Source organism: Bactrocera dorsalis, chromosome 2, assembly GCF_023373825.1.
Source record: "Bactrocera dorsalis isolate Fly_Bdor chromosome 2, ASM2337382v1, whole genome shotgun sequence".
NCBI lineage: Eukaryota > Metazoa > Arthropoda > Insecta > Diptera > Tephritidae > Bactrocera > Bactrocera dorsalis.
The window spans coordinates 87,170,406-87,191,816 of record NC_064304.1 but is presented as its reverse complement, the minus strand read 5'-3'; the positions used below and the strand labels follow the sequence as shown (position 1 = coordinate 87,191,816).

Genomic DNA, 21,411 nt, shown 5'->3' with positions numbered 1-21,411 from the left:
GTGAGCTCCCGCAAGGCCTCAAGTGCCGCTGTCGGGCAGGTGCGCATAGCTCCTGACATACAGACGCATGCGAGCCTTTGCAGTTTCGATAGCTTAAGTCCTACCGTCGTCTGCAATGCTTTCGGTGCCCAAACCACCGCTCCATAAGTGATAATAGGTCGCACTATCATAGTGTACAACCATCTGATAATTCTTGGTTTACACCCCAAGGATCTACCAGCCAGCCGGTTGCACATACGTATATACATACATGGTTCTTCTCTTAAAAAAAAGCGGGAACTGAAGGCTGCGAAGTAATGTTATTATATAGTATAGATATGAGTGCACATCATTTGTCACCCAAATAAGAGTAAATTGGAACTTATGTATAACGATGAAAGCCCTGAAATATGACAAACCTTTAACCAAATGAGCTCAAAAATACTTTTATTTTCCTATATCACATACACAAACTAAAACATACCATATGTAAATTCGTTACCGCCTACTGTTCGCGATTAAAAATTAGCAGAGGTTACTTCATGGGTGCCTTGGAAATTTCAGTATATAAACGTTATATGAATTTGGCAAGTGGCACTACATCGGAAATAGCATTCTAAATACCTCATAAAAATGAAATCAGACGTAATAACCATTTTATTTATATCCTGCTTTCTGGGAACTGGTTTCACTAGTCTAAGGCGCTCGAAGGGAACCATTCTAGATTGTAAGTACTTTTGAATGGGTTTGTGCATACAGCGTAATATATAAATGTATATATAGTATATGTAAAATTTTTTCAATTATTAACCATAAAGTGGATGATTACTTCGAATCACATGATTTTGAATCACAAGAGCGAGTAGTTGGCGGTGCCGCAGTACCTGAAGGCGAGTACATTCCTTATCAGGTATCCATGCAATATAGGACACGAAGTGGCAAAGATAGACACTTCTGTGGCGGATCCATAATTGCTGCCAATCGCATTCTAACGGCAGCTCATTGTGTCAATGGTCAGGATGCCAAGCGAATCTCAGTTGTGGCAGGAATACGTGACCTTAATGATAGCTCTGGAATTCGATCACAAGTGTTGTCCTACGAAATCCATGAGAACTATGAGGAGTTGGTTACTAGTGATATAGCCATCTTAAAAATCGAGCCAGCATTTGAGTTGGATGGCGCCAAAGTAAAACAGGTGGATGTGAGTGGAAGTGACAAAGTCGATGGTGGTCAGGCTGTAACGCTCACTGGATGGGGTGCTATGTGGCATGTGGGCCAAGGTCCATTGGCCATATACCCGACATTGCTGCAACGGATGTCCTACAAAACAATTACCAACGAGCAATGCAAAAAAGTTATGACACAGTTGACCGATACGGAGATCTGCGCATTGGAGCGCTTCGGCAAAGGAGCTTGTAATGTATGAAATGATTGAACATTGCATTTGAGTAGTGGTAATTCTTAATTGCTAAATGAGAATAAATCAAATTTTCAGGGTGATTCCGGTGGTCCCCTGGTAATGGATAATGGTGGAAACTTGAAACAGGTTGGAGTCGTTTCCTATGGCACTGCATTATGTGCGTCCAATAGTCCCGATGTTTACACCCGCGTATCCATGTTCGACGGCTGGGTGAAAGCGCGCTTATCTTAAAACAAAATAACCCATGTACATATCTACATATCTATGTGATGCGGAATTTAAAGAGCAACATTATGACATTGAAATAACAACTTAATTAATGAAACCCGCAATAAAATTGTCTTTTTTTTTAATTTCACAGTAAAGTAAAGAACAAGTAAGGAAGGGCTAAAACCGAACATTTATACTCTTGCAAGAATCAAAACCAGGGAAATACCTTAACGAGTAAAACGTCAACCAGAGTATCCAAGCAATTTTATATGTTCATATTCATATATAACTCATACACTGACCGACATATTCGACACATGGTTTGTTAGAAAAACGAAAATCATTATTACACATACAAGGTCTGTCGCAAAAGAAACAGGACTGTTAAAAAAAAAACAACAAAAAATTAATATTTTTCAAAAGTTATATTTTTTTATTCAAAGTAGTTTCCTTGTGCTTCGATACAGCGTTTAGCCCGGTCAATTAGCATTTCAAATGAGTGTTTAAGGTCATTTTTCGGAATGGTCTTGAGAATATCCGTCGTCGCCTTTTGGATAGCTGAAATGTCCTGAAAGCAGTGTGCTTTCATGGGCAAATGAAGTTTTCCAAATAGGTAAAGATCACAGGGTGCCAGATCAAGTGAGTGATTAATGGTTAGTATGGAGTTTTTTGCCAAAACAAGCGTCAGTGTCAGTGACAAGCGTAGACTGATGACACGGCGTATTATCGTGCAACGTGCAACAGGCGCCAGGACCCTGCCTCACGATATTGTGGTCGAGCAAGGCGAATGCGTGACAAAAGACGCTTCATAACACCAAGGTAAAACACAGCATTAATCGTTTGGCCAGGTGGGACGAACTCTCGGTGTACAACACCCTCGGAATCGTAAAAACAAATCAGCATTGTCTTTATTTTTGACTTCTGAAGACGACTTTTTTTCGGTGATGGTTCTCATTCTCACGACCTTCTTGGAATCGCTTAAAACACTAATGCACATTACTACGGGATAGGCACTGAGCACCATAAACTTTTCTCATCATTTGAAATGTTTCAGTAAACGTTTTCCCAAGTTTAAAACAAAATTTAATATTTGCTCTTTGTTCAAAATGCATTTTACGACCGATGACCAAAAGCTGCTGTCACTTTTTGATCGATAACATCGATTGTAGTTATCCAATTGTCTTAAAATTTTTACGAAATGTCAACAAGAGATCAAACTTTTTATTTCATATACCCACCAATAGGTGGCGCCACCAGAAACAGTTATATTTAAAAAGTTCTGTTTCTTTTGCGACAGACCTTGTATGCGTGTAGTATATGGGAGTTGGCGTAGTTTCGACCCGATTTTATCCTTTTTTCCCAATATTGTAGGTATATGGGGACACAACCCATTTTCGGCTCCGCAGCAACAGGTTGCAAGTGTACGAAAACTCTCAAACTCTTTAATTTATCATCTGTAAGGGTATTTTTGTCATCTTGGAATGGCTACTAATTTCCCTACAGGGTGAATCTAGCTATTCAAATGTATCTCTGTAAGGACAGTTTCAAATAAACACAAACGCACTTTTGCAAATTTGTTTAATTATCTATTAACTTATGTTTTAAATTAAGTTTTTTGCTCGTCTAAAATACATTTGCATGTACATACATACAGTTGCTTGTCGAAGTCATCAAGCGTCATGCATTTCAAGTGCAGCTCTAATTCCATGACCCAGCAGATAGTTATGCTAATGGCACTGGTGTTTGTTGGAGGTCGACTACTGCGAGGGCTGATTATTCGTGGCTAATTGCATTACGTGTTTACTATGAATATGTGAATATGTGGAATATCGTGCAACTATAAATAGATCGGTGACAGTTTAATACACATTTATTAAAATACGAAATGTTAATGGCATAACAGTCTGCTGTTAATAAAAAATGGAATTGTTTAAAAAATTTAGTGTCTCACATTTTTTAAACACCTTGCTTTGTTTCGCTGATGGTAGTATACTCGTGTATCGACCGTGCAGACAGCCTCTTGACTTTTCGTTTCTTTGTTTTTAGCTGTGACGTCCAGCAGCACGGATTCAACGCGAATTGTTGGTGGTCACGATGTGCCGCCTGGCGAATATGTTCCCTATCAGGTATCGCTACAGTATTTTACGAGAAAAAATAAGTACCAACACTTCTGCGGTGGTTCAATCATATCACCTAATCGCATTCTCACAGCCGCCCATTGTTGTAAAGGTTTCGATGTAAAGCGGATGACGGTGCTGGCTGGGGTGCGCGATCTTAATGACTCAGAAGGTGTACGAGTAAAAGTTTCATCCTATGATATTCACAATAACTACCAGGAGCTCGTTACCAGTGATATAGCGATTCTGACACTTGTGGGATCATTGAATTTGGATGGAATTCGTATGTCAGCTATTGAGGTGCGTGGTTCTGATCATGTGGACGGCGGAGTACCTGTCACCTTGACTGGTTGGGGTCTGCGGTTGCCCATTTCCTTACCTTTCCTGCCGCCGGAGTTGGAGAACATAAATTATCCAACCATATTGCAAACAGTAAACTACCACACCATTACTAACCAGGAATGCACATATAGTGGAATGGAGGACCTCACAGAAACGGAAATTTGCGCACGCGGTGCCATACTTACGGGTGCTTGTTCAGTGAGTGGCTCTAATTGTACTTTTTAAACCAAATGTATAAGTTTTTTTATAGGGCGACTCTGGTGGACCACTGGTGATGAAAACAAGCGCCGGTTTGCATCAAGTAGGTATTGTCTCTTACGGGCTGTTTGTTTGCGGAGTCTTCACTGTCATTCCGGATGTGTACACTAGAGTATCCATATTTGATGACTGGATACAGGCGCGTATGCTTTAACTATACTTTAAAATAAGGCATAAATACATACATATATACATATTTAAAAAAGAATTTGTGCTTTTATTTCATATGTCGATACGTTCACCATACTAACATATTTCTATCTGTAACCAGAAATTTTCTGTATGAATTACTATGCTCCAATGTAGTTATCCTTGTAATAAACTTAAATTATGAAACCATTGAAAGCATGATATTTTTTCCACTTTTCAGCAAAAAGTCATGACCATACCATTTTCAAGGGCATGCGATTTAAAAACTACTCATTCTACCTTCTCCACCCAACAGCTCTAGCGCGTTCTCAGACAAAACTGGAGGGTTGTAATGTGCTTGCGGACAATTTAATAATACGGTTCATAAAATAAGTCGACCGGATTTTTATTACATCGCATATGAATATACTTTGCTACCGGCATGCCATAAATAGAGGCGAAGGAAAGCAGTAAATTTCTTCAAAACATATTGATGTTTGTGTGTATATGCTTTCCACATGACTAAAATTGCAGTTGTGCTAGCAAAATTACTACATCCAATGGTTCTTTTTATAACGAGTTTTCAGGCCCGCAATATATTATTTTTTTAACAAATTTATTATAAAATCTTTTTTTATTAAACAAACAATTAAAAAACTCCAAATTTTCAGCCTTCTGCAGGAGCGTCAACTTCATTTGCAGCCGGTTCAACTGCGGGTTCCTCCTCAACTGCTGGGCCGTTGTCCGGAGGAGCTTCAGAATGTTCGGGCTCCTGTGAAATTGGTTCTGGTTCTACCTCCAATGTAGGTTCCGGTTCTGGCTCAGGCTCGGGTTCGCCAATAGGTTCAGCTGCTTGTTCGGCTTCTGGTTCAGGTTCTTGTGCAACTTCCGAGATGACTTCAGCAGGTGGCTGAGATGGTTGAATTGCTTCTAAAGGCACATCCTCACCCTACCAATATTATTATTACGTAAAACTAAATGGTCAGGTTTAAAGGTAACGTTGCTTACTATTATATGCTCCTGAGGTTCTGTTATATCTTCGCCCGGTATATCGGTAGCAGTCTGAAATAATCTACAATGTAAGTATATTTATGCTTACACAAGGAGAAATGAAAGGTTACATACAACTTTAACTTCCGAACCGGGCTCACAAATCTCACCGTCCTATAAAGAGAACTTTAATGTTTACTTTTAATTTCATTTTGGAACTTCATTGATCACCTTTTCGATTGATTTATTAGACTCCACAGAAGACAAGTAACGGCGATAAGCTTTTTGAATAGTAATTGCAGCTTGAGTTTTTAACTCTAGATCTTCATCTTCAAGCTAATAGTGAATAAAGATAAAGAGATCATATTCAGATTATGTTTCCAATCTGGTATTATTCCCACCTCTTCTTGAGAAACTTCTTTGGGCAGTGGCTTGCCTAAATTTCTTCGTACTCTATACCCCCTAAAATTTGCCTGAAATACAAGTATATAAGAAGTGTTAGCTTTCAAAAGAAACATTTCATCACTGCGTATTGAAACCTGAATTTTTGTTGCAGCCAATTTTGCCTTCTCTTCTTCCTGTCGTTTATGCTCACGTTCTTTGAAATATTGGTATAGTTCTTCGGTGCCTTCAAAGTCCTTAACAAATTAAATATGTCAATTATGTCAATAGAGGATGTTTTTGGTCTTTAGTTACCTCATGTGCTTTCATGTATGCATCCACAAAGCGGCGATAAGCAGCTTCGATCATTGGTTTGGAGATTTTTAATTCCTGCTCAGTGAACTTGCAGCGCTCTATCATCGCATCGAGCATATCTCTCTCCTCGAAACGCACAACTTCAATATCCTTTCGCTGTTCACAACGCATTCTGCTCAGGAAGCGTCGGAAGCATTCTTCCATATGCATTGCCATTTCTTCTGCCTTTTCCTTACTGATGTCGCAAACACACATGTCCGCGATGATTTCATCCACCACGGCTAATGCGCGATCGATAATGCCTTTGGCCACTGTAATCGTATTAAAATTTTTCCTTTTTAATATGATAAATAATATATAATAAATAATTTTTTATTACCTCTGGCTTTTTCTCTTGTTACAATTACTGAATGCAAGTAGTCGATAATGAATTGGCATAGACATTCCGTTGTTGGCTGACAACGCAACACTTCCCGTGTGATATCCGACAAGAGTTCCGGGAGTCCCTGAGGTACATTTATCATTTGATTGCGAACCTTTCCCCGTTGAATAAGATAATTCATAATGTATTTTGGCTGATTACTTCCTTTCAACTTGTGAAAATTCTGCAAAAATAAAACAAAAGATGTACTTATCGGTCTATCAATTTTATGTGGAAAACATCACATTTTTTTAAATATTTGACCAAAAGACAATTCCCTTTCATACCAATTTTTTAATTTAATCAATTTAATCATGTTGTTTTTCATTTGTCAAAAACTTCTAATAATTGTATACCCAGAATTTGAAAATTATGTTTATGATAGACAGAAGGGGCAGACGAAGCAAATGGTACCTTTTTTTAGTCGCGCTAGTAAATAAAATGAAAATGGTATCTCCATCGTTATTTTCGAGTAATTTAAAAATTTTACTAAGCGAAATCAAAATCCTGTTATTAGGCATAGTTTTGCAGTGATGTATGAACCGAATTCTGGTACCAATTTCACTTTTACTATAAGAATTCGCATTAGAAAATGTAATCAAACAAAGGACAGAAGGCCGGAAGACCGGATGGAGTATAACGAAATTTATATGTTAGAGCAATGTTGGCATGTTGAAGAAGCAATTTGGACTGTTGCCAGACTGTTAACAATTAAAATATCGATGCCAATATATTTAATAACACATTTGAACGTTTTTAGTAAATGCCTACTCTAAATATTGTATTTAAATCATTTCTGTATTAAAATGTTTAATAAATCTGAATATTATTTTGTTCCAAAAATTTAATTTAGTTTATACATTAGTATAATAATTTATTAATTTATATCGATTCATTATATTGCTCTTTCAAATCATGAATAAAATTTATGCGAAAGTATTTGAAAATTTTTAAAATCTTATAAGCAATTTGACGAAGGTTTCTAAAAATTTTTATAAATAATTTTTTTCTCTCAAATTGCTCACTTAAAAAGTGTAAAGAGTCCTTCTTTAGCTAACCGCCGCTAGATGTAGCTGTAATCAATCAGCTGTCACCGACGTGTCAAAGTTTTGTTTTCATATTTATTTCAGATTTTTTAACAATATATTCCTTGGAATAATTCGAGAAACTTTTACCGGCATAATATTTATATATTTTCCCGGCATAATGGATGCCGCTAATTTATTGAGTGTAGACGTAGATACTCTGTTCGAGCACCACAGTGTTCCAGAAATTGATATCGTTCATAAGAAAATTCAATCGGTTGTCGAAAACAAACGGGAGGAGCTACGCTTAATGGTCGGGTACGTTTTTGTTGGATATATGTAAATAAAATAAACATATTTATTTGAAAAAAATTTCAACAGCGAACGTTATCGTGATTTACTGCAGGCTGCAGACACTATTGTGGCTATGAAAGATACCTCACAGAGACTCACAGAGCAAGTGGATTCAATTACCATGAAGTGTCGTAATCTTAACGATCAGCAGTTATTGGGATTTAAGATTAGCGAACCGGAAGATTTACTTCGCAATCGCAATGCTAATAAGCAACTAAATAACTACTTTAGTACAATGCTGCAGATCAAGCTGTTGACAACTTTACCTGAATTAATTTGGACTCACATTGATAATGACCGATTTTATAGCGCCAGTGAATTGTTTATATTCAGCAGACATGTCAGCACTGGCTTACAGTTAGATGCGAGTAATATGTTAATGCCACATCTACCTGTTGCAAAAAAACAATGGGAAATTTTAAAGCCCTTCAACATGACGATAAAAATGCATGTACTGGCAACCTTAGAGAAGGAAGATTTGAATGTGAATGTGGCCACAGATTGTTTGCTTAGTTTGTTGATACTGGAAAAAAATTCATTGAATAGTGTTTTGAAAACGTTTCTGAATTTACGGTGCAAAACTTTTTTAAATTGCTTGAGCAATGATAAAAAACGGTCTATTGAAGAGCGGGGACGAGTACAAAATATAATATTAGCGAGCTTACGCATATTAAACAACACAATTGATATTATAGAGAAATGCTTTTTAGGTTTGATGCTTATGCTATTTACTAAATACATGTAGTTAATGTGTTTTCTTAATTTCCAGAAAATGGTTTACTGTTGCAAAGACTACAAGAGCACAACGATGTAAATTCATTGCCAATAATAACTTTAGTTGAGGAGGCGGATATAGTTCATTCGTATTTGCTACCGGAGATCATTTCGAATTTCCGTGTTAGAATCGAAACACAGTCTCTTGATGATACACAAGTCCGTGAATCCCTTGAACAATGGATCATTGATATAAGACGCATTGCGGCAACGCAACTCAAGCAACTTTTTGATTACGTCTCAACAATGAGTGTAATCAAAGAGATAAAAACAGAAGCTAATTCTTACAAAAATTATTTCAAATTTGATCAAGTCGTCAAAAGACTAAAACTCACGCAAACACTGGATTTTTTCGAACAAAAATATATACCACTTATTAATCAGCGCATTCACGACATTATCCACGATAATTGGGCAAAAGCGATGCAAACAACATTTGAGTCATTGGAACAATCATTAACAGATATAAATTTGAGTTCATTAGATATTTGGTATGAAAATATTAATGATCTTCCATCAAGTTTAGAAGTAGCTTTAAGTGATGATACTAAAATTAAAAAATTGCTAATGAAAACAAAAGGATATGATAACGACATAATATCACTTTGCGCTGAATTCGATGAGAAATTGAAAAGTATTATATCTGAAATGAACGTTCTTCTTGAAGAGCAAGCAACTCGTGCCGAAGACAAACTTTCATTGATTGTTTTTTTGAGAGAGACTTCTGAAGCACAACTAACACATTTTCTAAGTCGCGTAAAAAGCCTTCACTTAGTTCCGACGCAGCGTAGTGAACTTTTATTTGTAGCACGTTGCTTTGCAGCTCTCCTTGAACTCTGCCCCAATTTGAAAACCTGCTTCTGTCAAAGAGGAAATTGGCGTCAGTGGGTGGGAAATGTTACCGCAAATAGTATTGAACATTGGAATCGAGTGTGTATGTTAATTGAAGAAGAAACATTCATTTTTTGGCAACAAATTGTCCAAGGCATTTTACAAGAGAGCAATTGTGAAAAGAATCTTCCAAGTTCTATTACAAATGAAAACATTCTAGAAGAATTTGCTGTAAGTATAATAATAATTTAAAGTAAAAAATGAGTGTTGTTGTTAATTACATTTTAATTGCTTATAGAACTGGGAAACTGTTGAAATTGAGCAAAAGGATGAGTCAGAATCCACCATACATTCAACTTTTCGCATCCCCAATCAACCACGTATCTCACTACAAACGTATCTTTTCACATTAGTACACATGTTGAATTCGAATGTACCACAAACTTTACCAACTAAAGTTCTTCACTACTACAACGTGAATATGTTGGCACAAATCCTGCAACAATATCAAAAAATCCTAACCGATAATATGTCAAGCAACCAAAATATCGCACTACAACTGTATTTTGATTTGAAATTTTTACAAACTATATTTGCCGTTACTAGAGATGAAAAACAGTTGAATGATCAATTCTCTGCTTTGCAAGGCACATGCAAGAGCTTCATTGATCCATTTGATTTCGAATTATTTTCTGAACCTATATCAACTAATGTCAAAAGATCTATAGCTCGGTACCATTGTCAGTTTGGTGTGCTAACTCCACCTTTCCCAGCACACATGGCTCCTAAAGGAACTGCGAATCTGCAACATGAGAAAGATCCAAATGTTTTGTGTTTAAGTTCAATTGGCTCATCAACTGCATGGTTTCCCCTACTACCCATTGTAACACCAGCATCCGCCGAATATTCGGAGCGTAAAAGCGCTATTGTGAACAGTGAAAAGGTAAATCACACATTTTGTTTTACTACACTTGATTATAACAGTTACAGTATATACTATACGTTCAAATTTTCTTCAAGAATATTTTCTTTGATTTGTAGCTAAACCCGCGTAAGCTAAATCTATTTTGGGACCGATAAGTATATTTCTTAACTTAAACTGATTTTTAGCTTTGTTTTCTGTTAAAATCTCCATCCCAACGAAATTGAAACTACTGATTGCATTTAATATAAAAAAAAATTTACTACCAAAATCCCTAAATTCTGTATTTGGCTACGTTTGCACCGAATTGGTATAATATCTTATTTTGCCACTGAACTAATGTTAATTCTTGTTTGTTGGAGTTTCATTTTGCTTGAATTAATTTTGCGAGTTTAAATGCTTGGTACCTACCGTTATCAGATATAATGTTTGATATAGTACCATTAACTATGCAAACACATATTTTACGCAACCACTACTTCATGCTTATGTCTTTTTCTTCTTGAATTACCTTCCCTTTCAGCCTGCTTCGACAGCGGCGCATAAAGCGAGCTTGCTAACTTCAACTGTGACTAATGCAGGAGGGAAAGTTAAGTTCGATTCCAAAACTAAATCAGGAGCTGCCTCTTTCTTTGGGGCGATGTCACAAGATTGGTTTCGCTAGTTAAGGGGGCTGTACTAACAACTCGGACATCTCGTACGCTTTGAAGAACATTTCTTATTTATAACAATAGAGCATTATAAATAAATTTAATCAATAAGTTTAGCATAATGTCTTGTAATTATTTAAAAAAAAAATGATATTTTGCCGAGTTATGAGAAAATTTGAACGAAATGCGTACACATAAAGCGAAAGTTCGGCATAATTATACAATGGCAGTTGAAATAAAGCTTAGGCTGGATAATGGCTGAATGCCCAGTGCCTAGATGCAGGCTAAATATTCAGTGGCAGTGACGCAATTCCACCTAGATCCGTGCGCGACACCATTTAGAGATCAAAATTGTCTGAATGTTAAAATTTTAGAGCCGGAAAAATATACCAAAATTTTATTCTAAAATTACTTACAATTTATTATATAATTGTAAGAAAGCGTGGGATGCTTTGCGCCGTATTTTTCGTATATCGAGCATTCCATACTTTTCTCATTTAGACTCATAGTTTCCTTCGTGCCATTAAAAAATTGCATTATTTTTTTTCAATCAGGCCTGTTTATTAGCAATGAGTAACAATGAAAAAAAAAAATAGTGGTGCAGAATATCATGAAAAGCAGAAGAATTTTGAGTGGGGTTAATGTATTTAGGGTAAAAAAAGACTTTTTTGTGAATTTATTTCTTAAATATGGTTTGAGCAATTTCATTCGGACGTTTTGTACATTATTGATTATACATCATGCAGAAATATTGAAGCATAAGCCGGTAACAGAGCTTCCCCCAGAACGCGTTATGCAGACGTAGAGGCCATTCAAAAGGCTTGCACCGGCATACTGGCGGCAATAGCGACCAACGAACTAAAACACTCGTTCGACATGCTTTTGGACCATGCAGAAAACTGTATTGAAGCAAAAGGAGACTATTTTGTATAAAATAAATTGATTTCGCCGAAAAAACCATTTGTTCTGTTTTATTTTTTTTAAGTCCTGTTTACTTTGGAATGCACCTTGTATACGCGTAAGATGGGGCCACGTTAGGCTGAATGCATTTGCATTACTGTCTATTGAAACCCAACCAGTTCATGAAATGGATAGCGATGGCATAGTAGATATTTTTACACGAATAAGAAAAATGCTTATTACGAAGGCTGCTATATATATTTCTGGCCTAATAATGAAAATAGAAATATCGGATTATCTTTTGTAAGAGCTTAATAAATGTTTCTTTGTATTCTTATTAAACAATAATTATACAACAATTATATTTGAAATAAAAAAAATATATATATATATATTAGGCATATAACAAATTTTGACGAAAAATTTGGCATACCACCACGTGTTGGCAAATATTGTACAAGTAATGAATATCACTATTTTAGGTGATTTCGGTTCAAAAACGTTCCGCGCAAAAATGGATTTCTAAAAAAATTCAAAATTTTTTTTAAATTTATTTTGAAGAAAAATTAGTTTGGGGTGGGTGGGGTCCATTAAAAGGCGTTTGAAATAATAGGAAGATTATTAGTTAAATAAATATCTATTATTATGAAGAAAAACGTGTACAGTGTACAAAACTTTTTTTTTTTTTTTTTCAGCAGTTCTGATGAAAAAGTAATTTCGTTTTGCGCGGAAACTTTTTTGCAATTTCGCAAAAAAAAAAAAAAATAATGGGGTTCATACTTTTTTATTCTCTATTCGACTATGGTATGCCGTTTTTCGTATTTGCGAAAATTGTAAAAAGTTATATGCCTAATATGTATGTAAACTAAATCAAAATGTGTAGAATTTTGCTGATCTAAAAGGGCGTCGCATCCGACCGGACTTAGACCGGCAGTGAGTCTAAATCCACCGCTGTTCAGTTGTATTTTCATCACTTTCTGTCAACTAGTGATTCTCCAATTAACGATATATCGTTGTAAGGGTGATTCAGCTTGTTCTTTAATGTATAAATCAATTGATTCTCGTATCTTTAGATTGAAACAATGTTTTTGTAGAGTCAGTGCCGTTTTGGCAAGACAACCATCCATAATAACCGATATCATCCTGGCTACGGATGAGAGAATACACGTAGTCATGCAGATGCCTGTTTATTTCTCTGTTTCAACGGATATTTTTGTTTGCTAACTGCTAACTTTAAACTTTTATTAATTTTATTGGCAAAACTGTTTTGTATACAACATAGTTTTTAATATACAAATAAATCGAGGAAGTGAACACCTAATCGTTCGTGGTTACTTCTTGTTTCCTTTTTTTCCTCCTCCACTACCGCCAACCTTCTGTTCTTGCCCCTTTTTGCCACCAGCTTTTTCCGCAACCCCAGCACCCTTATTTTTGTTCCCACTCTTATCACCACTGCCACCACCTTTTTTCTGAAAATGAAGAGAAAAATAATGAAAGGTAAGCCAAATTTCTTGATTAGTACAGATTTATGGATTTTTGATTTTCTTTGAATTAAGTCATCATATATATTCATCAATTTCTGTCAAAATGATAGCTATATGATACGAGTATAATAGTCCGATATCGGACGTGTGCTAAATTTTTGGCCGATATCTTAAAAACTGTGGAATTAGTTTGCAAACGGAAAGATGGGTATGGATAAATCTACTCAACTCGTTTCGCTTATTATTTATATACTATTTACATATTCGTATATAGTTGAACTTCCATAATTCGAAATTCGAAATTATTTTGTGAATTATGGTGATTCGAATTAAGGATGTTCAACTGCATATTCCGCGCCGACTTCTTCTGGTTGTTCCCATTTATATATAAATTTATATTAATCTTTTTATGTACATAATATTTTCTAATAAATACCTAAGTAGTTTTTAAAATATATGACACAAGTTTAGAAAAATCGATGTGTATACATACATATGTATGTAGATCATATACTAAATATTTATACTATATATTTGAGGTCAATCTATCGGTCTACTTACAATTACAATAAATATTTCGCTTGCATAACACAAATTTTGCTTACATTTCCACCACCGCCACCACCTCCACTGTTATCGCCGCCACCGCCCCCTTTACCTGCTCCACTCCCTCCTTTATTTTTCCCCATGACTACTAATTCTTTTTATCAAAAATGTGGTTAAAAATTAAGAAAGAATGCCCTGCGATAATGTCATCCGGTCGTGTCAACGCCACGCTTACGAACCCGAAACTAAAGCAAAACATAATTAGAAACATTTTCAAAAATATTTTCAAGTGCAGGTGCCCTACGAATAACGTATGTAGGTGAAACAAACAACTGCAAAATCCCAAAATGTAAATAAATAGGAAAATACTAAGGTCTGCCAAAACCAAATTGCTACACACATATTTTGCTTATTTTTTGAAAACATCATATCATAACAAAACAACACAGTTAACCATGAGTATCCGTTAATTTCTCATTTTCTGGGTGTGAAATACATACATATAACCACCATTAATATCAATTTAAGTTAAAGATATGTGCCGAATTTGATATTTTCGAGAATTCATTATACTCATAGAAAAATTGTTAAGTTAACAAAATCATAGAGCTTTATGAAACATATTGCACCCGGGTACAAAGAGTGATGCAAAAAAGCATGTGCAGAATATGTAAGTATGTGTCATCCATGAGGAAATGAACAATAATCATAGCTGTTGTGGCCTTGCCTTGTGGTTTGTAAAATGCTTGTTGTGCCTGCCCAAGAGTGACACAGAATGAATGCATAAAAGCAAGAACGATACAATTAAATATTATACGTTTAATATAGCATTATCTCACCCTGATTCAAGACGGAAGAGGCGCTGTCTATTCGCTGTGGCAAGCAAAGTGGTAACCATGATCACACTAATTCTTATAGTATAGTGAGTAATAAAAAAAAGTCTTGCGGTATTTTCGCTAGTTGGCGCTGAAAGCGCGTAGTTCTAGTTTTATTCGTCGCATCGGGTCATGCTATACCTTTTTGGAAAGCTCATTTCACGCGCTAACACGTGTTTGATTGATTGTCGTTTCTTTTAAGTCGTTCGTGAGTTATAGCGTCGCAAACATGAAGCAAAATAAAGAGAAAATACGGCATATTTTACAGTACTACTACGATAAAGGCAAAAATGCATCTCAAGCCGCCAATAAAATTTGTGCAGTTTATGGACCCGATACAGTTTCCATTTCCACCGCACAACGATGGTTTCAACGTTTTCGTTCTGGTGTAGAGGTGATCGAAGATGCGCCACGCTCCGGAAGGCCTGTCGTCGAAAATTGCGATAAAATCGCTGAATTGGTTGAAAGAGACCGGCATAGCAGCAGCCGTATCATCGGTCAAGAGCTGGGCAGGAGTCATCAAAAATTCATTTTAATTTCAATAAAAAAAAATCAATAAAAATACCGCAAGACTTTTTTGACAACCCTTCTTTTCAATACCTATGTGTTTGTTGGACTATTGGGTTGAAGCAACTGTAAACATTATCGAAACGTGAATTTGATGCATAGCATATTTAATAACATACTTTTGTACCTTCAATATATACCCCGCTATTAAAAGTAATTTTATTAATCTCCGCCGAACTCTCAACGCCGTTTAAAGTCTTAGCTTACCATATGTATTGTGTATATATTTATAAGGATTTCCACAGTTTGCTACAACGACATTTCTAACCTAGAAATCTAATAGTTTATTTTCACTTTAAGATAGTAAGAATGAGAATGACCTTCCTCCACTTCCTCATGCTAATAAGGAATACATGTGTATGAAGGTAGGTCAACAATTGAAATTTTTAAATTAAGTCGGCTTGTTGCTTTAAATCAAATTAATTGCAATATAAAAATAAAATCGGCTGAATTCTTTAAGTCCAATTACTCTCCAAAATCTCCAAAAAAGTTCCGCATCAGCACAAGTTATGTCCGATTTCTGTCATTAATGCACCTACCATTTCCGAAGCGGGTGTCTTATATCAGTTAAATGTGTTAGAACAATCATACAATTATGGCCCAGATATGATTCCCTCATACTTTCTTAAGAAATGTGCCAAATATATGTATATACCAACCCCTAACAAAACTATTTAATTCATCTCTTATGCAAGGCTTATTTCCATCCATATGGAAAAAGTTATTTATAATCCCTTTACATAAGAATGGATTTAGGTCATCTATTGAAAACTATAGGGGAATAGCAAAGTTGTCATAACCGACATAACCTTCCGTATCTCTCCACTAATGTCTTGTTCTCAGCACGGTTTTCGTAAAGGGAAATCTACAATAACTAATTTTCTTGAATTTGTATCACTTGTATCAACGGGCTTTAGGGAGAATAAGAATACTGATGTTATATACACAGATTTTAGCAAAGCCTTTGATCTTCTTGGTTTTCAACCAATATTTCTAAAATGGGTTGCTTCTTATCTTAGTAATAGAATTCAACAAGTCATATTTAACGATCATTTTTGTGACATAATCAATGTTCCTTCAGGCGTTCCTCAAGGTAGCCATCTCTCTTGTTATTTATTGATTGTTCTTGTTATTTATTGATGACATCTCATCTGTTGTTGAGTCTTCAAAAGTTTTGTTATATGCTGACGATGTAAAACTTTTTAAAACGTATACTTCAAACAGCGAAAGATGTCAGTTGCAAACTGACTTAAACAACCTAGTTTCTTGGTGTGATAGAAATGACATGCCATTGAACCTTAAAAAATGTAAAACGATGTGCTTTTCACGTAGATCTGTATACCCTACTTCATACACAATACAAAACTTTAGGTTGGAACAAGTATGTAGTTTTGTTGATCTGGGAGTAACTATGGACCCCAAACTCAATTTTAATCTTCACGCATCTTCCACGGTTTTTAAAGCTAAAGACGCTCTTAGTTTTGTTAAACGTTGGTCTAAAGAATTTAGAGATCCGTTTACCACAAAAATTCTTTTTACATCTCTGGTGAGGCCTATATTAGAATATGCTTCTGTGGTTTTGAACCCTAGTTACCAAGTCCATTCAGTTAAGTTAAAGTCTGCTCAAAAACAATTTTTACTTTTTGCCTTAAATCATTTGCATTGGGATTCCAGTTTAAATCTTCCCCCTTACACTAACCGCTTAAAACTTATAGTATAAATCTCCCGACACTCGCTAGTCGTAGGGAGATGCTTGGTATAATATTTCTTGTAAAACTCATGAATGGGTCAGTCTGTAGCCCATCTCTCTTATCTGATATTAATTTTAACGTCCCCGCTCGCTCTACCAGGCAGTTTAGACCCTCAATTTTAAAATTTTCTAGAACCATTCCGCCGTATATGTCATGATTTCAATTCTCATTCCAGCACATTTGATCTAACAGACTCACTCTTTACCATTAAAAACATTATCTTATCTATTCTCAACAAGTAACATTTAAAAATTATAAAATTTAATTTAATTTTTAATTTTGGCTGTTGAAATTTTTGTTTTTGTAGCTGAGCAGCTTAAGATCACAACGCTTAAAAGTCTCTTGCCTTTTATGACTCGGCTAATTCCGCTCGTTCGCGGATTGCGCCCCTCGCGTCGGTTGGGCGGGCGGGCGAGCAATTTTAATTCCGATTCGGTTGTGCTTTTATGTCTATTGACAAAAGTGATTTTTCGACGTAACTTTCTACTCTCTCTGAACTACCTGTCTAAAAAATGAGTGCGAATTTGCTGGTTTTCTAACTATTTGATTCCCACGAAATTCTATACGTAAACTGATATTTTCCAGTTTAGTTTCACTGTAATATATAATAATAGCACCTTCCTCTCTACCAGCTACTTTCTACTCAAGATTTTTCTGTATGTATATACATACATATACACATATAGTACATCAAGCATTTTATTTTGCAACTTTATTGTATATAAACAACTTCTTTCGAAAACAGGTTAGATATAGCGTTGAAGAGTCCTGCTGTAGTTTTATGTTTGTATGTCGAGCTATTTATGTTATGAACACAATGATTTGTTGAAATTTTCATCTGTGCTCATACCTCGCAGTCACTTGCACTGTCAAGTGGCAAGAAGTGCCATGATGGGACATTACTCCATATTGACTTTTCATTTCTGAAGTCACAGCCAATAAATTGTGAAGAAGCGCTTCTTTCAATAGCGAATAAAAGGTTAAGGAGACAATAAACAGATAATTCAATTTGGGCATCTATTTTACAATTGATAAGCAAGTAATTGTAGTGAGTTTAATATAAAATATTTTCTTTGTCTTAAAGTTAATTATTTCAGGTTTGTTTTTGAAACCAAAAAATAAACAATTTACTATGCAGATAAGCAATAGGGATATATCAGATGCTAAATATGCATAAATAATCATTTGGTAATTATATAAGACATTGATGCTGCAACCTTATGTGGAAGGTTTATGTGAAACTTAATATATAGTGCTGAATGGAAACCAAAGCTGGAATACAGCGACTTCAGTGAATCGACTATACTAAACTATACAATGGCGTTCTTCGTTTTCTTTCGTGATATTGTATTACGAGTATAACATCGTCCAAGCTAACTTTCTACATTGGCGGATAAGTGTACTGTCTTCTTCATATGCCAAAATGCAGACTCCCCGTACAAAGTCACAATTATTTTTAAGAAACATATTCACAATTCTGCACCCATACATATAGGATAGCGGTTATGATTTTTTGTTCAGCCACAGTATTAAATCGTAAATGTTTTCAGATAAGTTACTGAAAATCTGCACCATACATTGCCAAAATCATAAAGGTGCCCGATATCAACAAGTCGAACAATTGCCGTTACTTTAATTGATCCGGTTATATGGTATAGGAAACCGGTTTGCCACTGGGGATAATAAGGAACTTTAATGACCAAAATAACTTACCTTTAATATTTAATTTGCAACAAATATTTGTTATAGTTGCGAATGCGCATGGTATAATAAGATATTGGAGAATAATAGAAGCTGCAAAGAACATTTAAATGTAATCAGTATTTTTTATTATGTACTTGATGGTGTTTTACTTCTCCCATATTTAAATATGAATTATCTACAAATTATTCATTAATTGCTGGCGAAAGGCTCTTAAAAGAGTCCTCCAACGATGGTAACAGCTGCTTCAAGCTCCCAAGCTCAACAACTTTATATGAAAAATATCCGTTACTTATTATTTTTTCACTCCGCGTTTTTCTCTCTTTGCTTGCTTAAAAAGTTAATATGGAATTGCTTACAGTATAATAGCATTGCTGATGGCGTGAACATGGCCGAACATGTGTTGCCACGAAATGTTGATTTTCCTTTTGTTTCGGCTTTATTCCCGAAGAAATTTAATGTATTTTTAACGAACTTCAACATGCTAGTGATTTACAGTGAGATTCTGTTTTTGCTTATTCATGTGCGAATGTCAAATCGAATGAAACTCAAAGCAATTCAAATTATTTATTGTTTTAAGAAGTTAGGAGTGCAATGCCGCCAACTGCTTTTTGACTATCAGTCTAGATCTTTCAGTTCAGAAATCTAATATGATCGTAGTACCATCCGTTTTAGCTGGCTTTACTGGTCGAAATTTAGTTTACTAGCTGCATTGTAAGTAGAGGAATTTATTTAAGATTTACATACGTGTCCAGTAGGCAACACACCCATGGCGACTACAATACTTCCTGTACAATATTTCCAGTAGTTCTTCTTCCTGTCTGCACTGTCTATACAATCAATTACAATTTTAAATTTCGAGTATACTTCGGTATACTGCTTTCCATGGGTATACCAATGAAAAACAACATTGTTGTTGTTTCCTTGAGAAGTGGTGCAGTCATGTCCTTGATGTGTTTGTTCCACCTTTCCTCTTCCTTTTTTCAAACATATTTTGTTCACCGGTGGTGATGTTTCATGCCATTCAATAGTCAGCAAGACCTATCGCGGTTTCAGTGGTTTAATGGATTTTCGACTTTTTAATTGCTATTGGAATGAAAAAAATTAAAGGAGAATTGAAGTTGCTTTTTCATGACATTTTCTAGACCCAATCGCAGTAATCATATTGAAGAAGAAGACATCGCTTTCATATCTATAATCTTCCAATGTTCATATGTCCAAATAAAAACAATATTTGTATGATTCTATAAATTGTAATACCGTGTTTTGTGGATGCATTTGATCTCTTTTAAAGGAAAGGAGGAAGTATGCATGGAGAAGGAAAAATCGTAACACACATACACCGAGCGAAACAAAAAAGCCACAGGAAGTGTTATTTATAAATAAAAAAAAACATTAGCTTAAGAGAAAACTGTGCTAACTTAAGAACAAGTTTACATGCCGAGATTAAAGCAGAGTTGCAGAAATAATTTAGCAATGTATTAAAAAGCAAAAATAGTCCAGTCATTTAAGCTTAAATTAGGTAAGAATCTCTTATTTCGATGTAGGGTATAGCTACCATATGTAGGTTTTGAGACAACTTTAAGGTGTCAATATACAAGTATTTACAGACATATAAATGGGTATATCGAATTCCGAGGTGAACTTACTATAATGACTGGACTAAAAAGCCACTCGTGACCCGAAAAATTATAAAAAAGTGGTTAAGTTGAGTTAAAAATAAACTTAAATGGTCGCAAGCCAATTGGAAATCGGTAATATTTTTTGACGAGTCGAAGTTTAACCTTATCATCACATTAAGCAGTTCGTCGCAGATGAACTGTGCAACATTCCCTCTGTATAATGATATGGGGACTCATTTCCAAGTACAAATCGGAATCAATTTTAATATTAGTGCGCTCAGTGAATGCTGAGAAATATGTATAAAAATATTATAACGGAAGGGGTGAAACCCAGTTCGATGCGCCTAAGAGAAAATTATCCAAGCCGTATTTTTTGTGATAATTCCGAACCTTGCTTTGACATTGTAAAGATTTTTCACACCCGTCATCTGTTTAAGATAATGTGTCAATTTAAATTCTGAGTATTTCTTTATTGGTTTGACAAATAATAGAAACAGTGTGATTCTAAGTAGTAAATTGCCGACTATTTAAGCGCTTTATACGAGTCCATCCCAAAAAGAGTTAAAATCGGCGTAAACGTTAAACGTTAAATGTCGTCACTACTCGTATAGGTTTCAAAAAAGTCCAAAATTTTAGAAGAGACTATATTTTTATTTAATTAAAATACAAAAAGCTTTAAATTTAGATTTAAAAAGAAGTTTTAGTGAATATTTTTCACTTTAAACATCAAAATGACAAAATAATATGAGTGTGGCTTTTTTGTTTCGTTGGGTGTATGCATATATGTACATAATATCTATGTTCATATGTACATATGTACATACAAGTAAGAAAAATAATGTGTTCA

General features: G+C 35.2%; 4 protein-coding genes and 1 non-coding gene across 11 annotated transcripts; 3 read left to right on the top strand and 2 right to left on the bottom strand.

Moving 5' to 3' along the window:
- The first annotated feature begins 556 nt into the window (after positions 1 to 556).
- On the top strand, positions 557 to 1,748 carry LOC105229508 (chymotrypsin-2). The gene is made up of 3 exons (XM_049449392.1): positions 557 to 706; positions 798 to 1,399; positions 1,475 to 1,748. The coding sequence occupies exons 1-3, from the start codon at positions 613 to 615 to the stop codon at positions 1,628 to 1,630; spliced, it is 852 nt and encodes a 283-aa protein (XP_049305349.1). The 5' UTR covers positions 557 to 612; the 3' UTR covers positions 1,631 to 1,748.
- A 1,405-nt stretch (positions 1,749 to 3,153) lies between these two features.
- Positions 3,154 to 4,670, top strand: LOC105229509 (chymotrypsin-2). Its single transcript, XM_011209840.3, has 3 exons — positions 3,154 to 3,593; positions 3,656 to 4,266; positions 4,319 to 4,670. The coding sequence occupies exons 1-3, from the start codon at positions 3,530 to 3,532 to the stop codon at positions 4,478 to 4,480; spliced, it is 837 nt and encodes a 278-aa protein (XP_011208142.2). The 5' UTR covers positions 3,154 to 3,529; the 3' UTR covers positions 4,481 to 4,670.
- A 135-nt stretch (positions 4,671 to 4,805) lies between these two features.
- On the bottom strand, positions 4,806 to 7,129 carry LOC105229507 (protein TsetseEP). 2 transcript variants are annotated; one of them, XM_011209838.3, is made up of 9 exons: positions 6,850 to 7,129; positions 6,521 to 6,746; positions 6,142 to 6,452; positions 5,985 to 6,083; positions 5,847 to 5,918; positions 5,677 to 5,781; positions 5,581 to 5,619; positions 5,464 to 5,517; positions 4,807 to 5,404 (listed from the first exon to the last, which is right to left on the bottom strand). In XM_011209838.3, the coding sequence occupies exons 2-9, from the start codon at positions 6,702 to 6,704 to the stop codon at positions 5,123 to 5,125; spliced, it is 1,146 nt and encodes a 381-aa protein (XP_011208140.1). In that variant the 5' UTR covers positions 6,705 to 6,746; positions 6,850 to 7,129; the 3' UTR covers positions 4,807 to 5,122. The 2 variants fall into 2 exon arrangements, with proteins under 2 accessions (XP_019847107.1, XP_011208140.1); XM_019991548.3 differs by lacking the exon at positions 6,850 to 7,129 and having other exon boundaries at positions 4,806 to 5,404; positions 6,521 to 6,830.
- A 533-nt stretch (positions 7,130 to 7,662) lies between these two features.
- Positions 7,663 to 11,234, top strand: LOC105229506 (conserved oligomeric Golgi complex subunit 1). 5 transcript variants are annotated; one of them, XM_011209837.4, is made up of 6 exons: positions 7,663 to 7,905; positions 7,969 to 8,651; positions 8,711 to 9,777; positions 9,845 to 10,489; positions 10,588 to 10,597; positions 10,992 to 11,234. In XM_011209837.4, the coding sequence occupies exons 1-6, from the start codon at positions 7,769 to 7,771 to the stop codon at positions 11,012 to 11,014; spliced, it is 2,565 nt and encodes an 854-aa protein (XP_011208139.2). In that variant the 5' UTR covers positions 7,663 to 7,768; the 3' UTR covers positions 11,015 to 11,234. The 5 variants fall into 5 exon arrangements, with proteins under 5 accessions (XP_011208139.2, XP_029407541.2, XP_029407539.2 ...); XM_029551681.2 differs by having other exon boundaries at positions 10,567 to 10,597; XM_029551679.2 differs by having other exon boundaries at positions 10,588 to 11,234.
- Positions 11,235 to 13,243: 2,009 nt separating this feature from the next.
- Positions 13,244 to 14,367, bottom strand: LOC105229505 (uncharacterized). Of its 2 annotated transcripts, XR_007421818.1 has the most exons (3): positions 14,353 to 14,367; positions 14,108 to 14,293; positions 13,244 to 13,487 (listed from the first exon to the last, which is right to left on the bottom strand). It is a non-coding gene; the product is annotated as an uncharacterized LOC105229505 (transcript). The 2 variants fall into 2 exon arrangements; XR_007421817.1 differs by lacking the exon at positions 14,353 to 14,367 and having other exon boundaries at positions 14,108 to 14,346.
- Between the last annotated feature and the right edge of the window lie 7,044 nt (positions 14,368 to 21,411).

Coding starts and splice junctions, on each gene's coding strand:
- LOC105229508 (XM_049449392.1), top strand. CDS start 613: ATGAAATCAGACGTAATAACCATTTTATTTATATCCTGCTTTCTGGGA. Junction 707..797: donor GAAGGGAACCATTCTAGATT/GTAAGTACTTTT, acceptor TTAACCATAAAG/TGGATGATTACTTCGAATCA. Junction 1,400..1,474: donor TCGGCAAAGGAGCTTGTAAT/GTATGAAATGAT, acceptor TCAAATTTTCAG/GGTGATTCCGGTGGTCCCCT.
- LOC105229509 (XM_011209840.3), top strand. CDS start 3,530: ATGGAATTGTTTAAAAAATTTAGTGTCTCACATTTTTTAAACACCTTG. Junction 3,594..3,655: donor CTTGCTTTGTTTCGCTGATG/GTAGTATACTCG, acceptor CTTTGTTTTTAG/CTGTGACGTCCAGCAGCACG. Junction 4,267..4,318: donor TACTTACGGGTGCTTGTTCA/GTGAGTGGCTCT, acceptor GTTTTTTTATAG/GGCGACTCTGGTGGACCACT.
- LOC105229507 (XM_011209838.3), bottom strand. CDS start 6,704: ATGAATTATCTTATTCAACGGGGAAAGGTTCGCAATCAAATGATAAAT. Junction 6,084..6,141: donor CATACATGAAAGCACATGAG/GTAACTAAAGAC, acceptor TAATTTGTTAAG/GACTTTGAAGGCACCGAAGA. Junction 5,405..5,463: donor AACCTCAGGAGCATATAATA/GTAAGCAACGTT, acceptor TAATATTGGTAG/GGTGAGGATGTGCCTTTAGA.
- LOC105229506 (XM_011209836.4), top strand. CDS start 7,769: ATGGATGCCGCTAATTTATTGAGTGTAGACGTAGATACTCTGTTCGAG. Junction 8,652..8,710: donor TATAGAGAAATGCTTTTTAG/GTTTGATGCTTA, acceptor CTTAATTTCCAG/AAAATGGTTTACTGTTGCAA. Junction 10,490..10,991: donor CTATTGTGAACAGTGAAAAG/GTAAATCACACA, acceptor CTTCCCTTTCAG/CCTGCTTCGACAGCGGCGCA.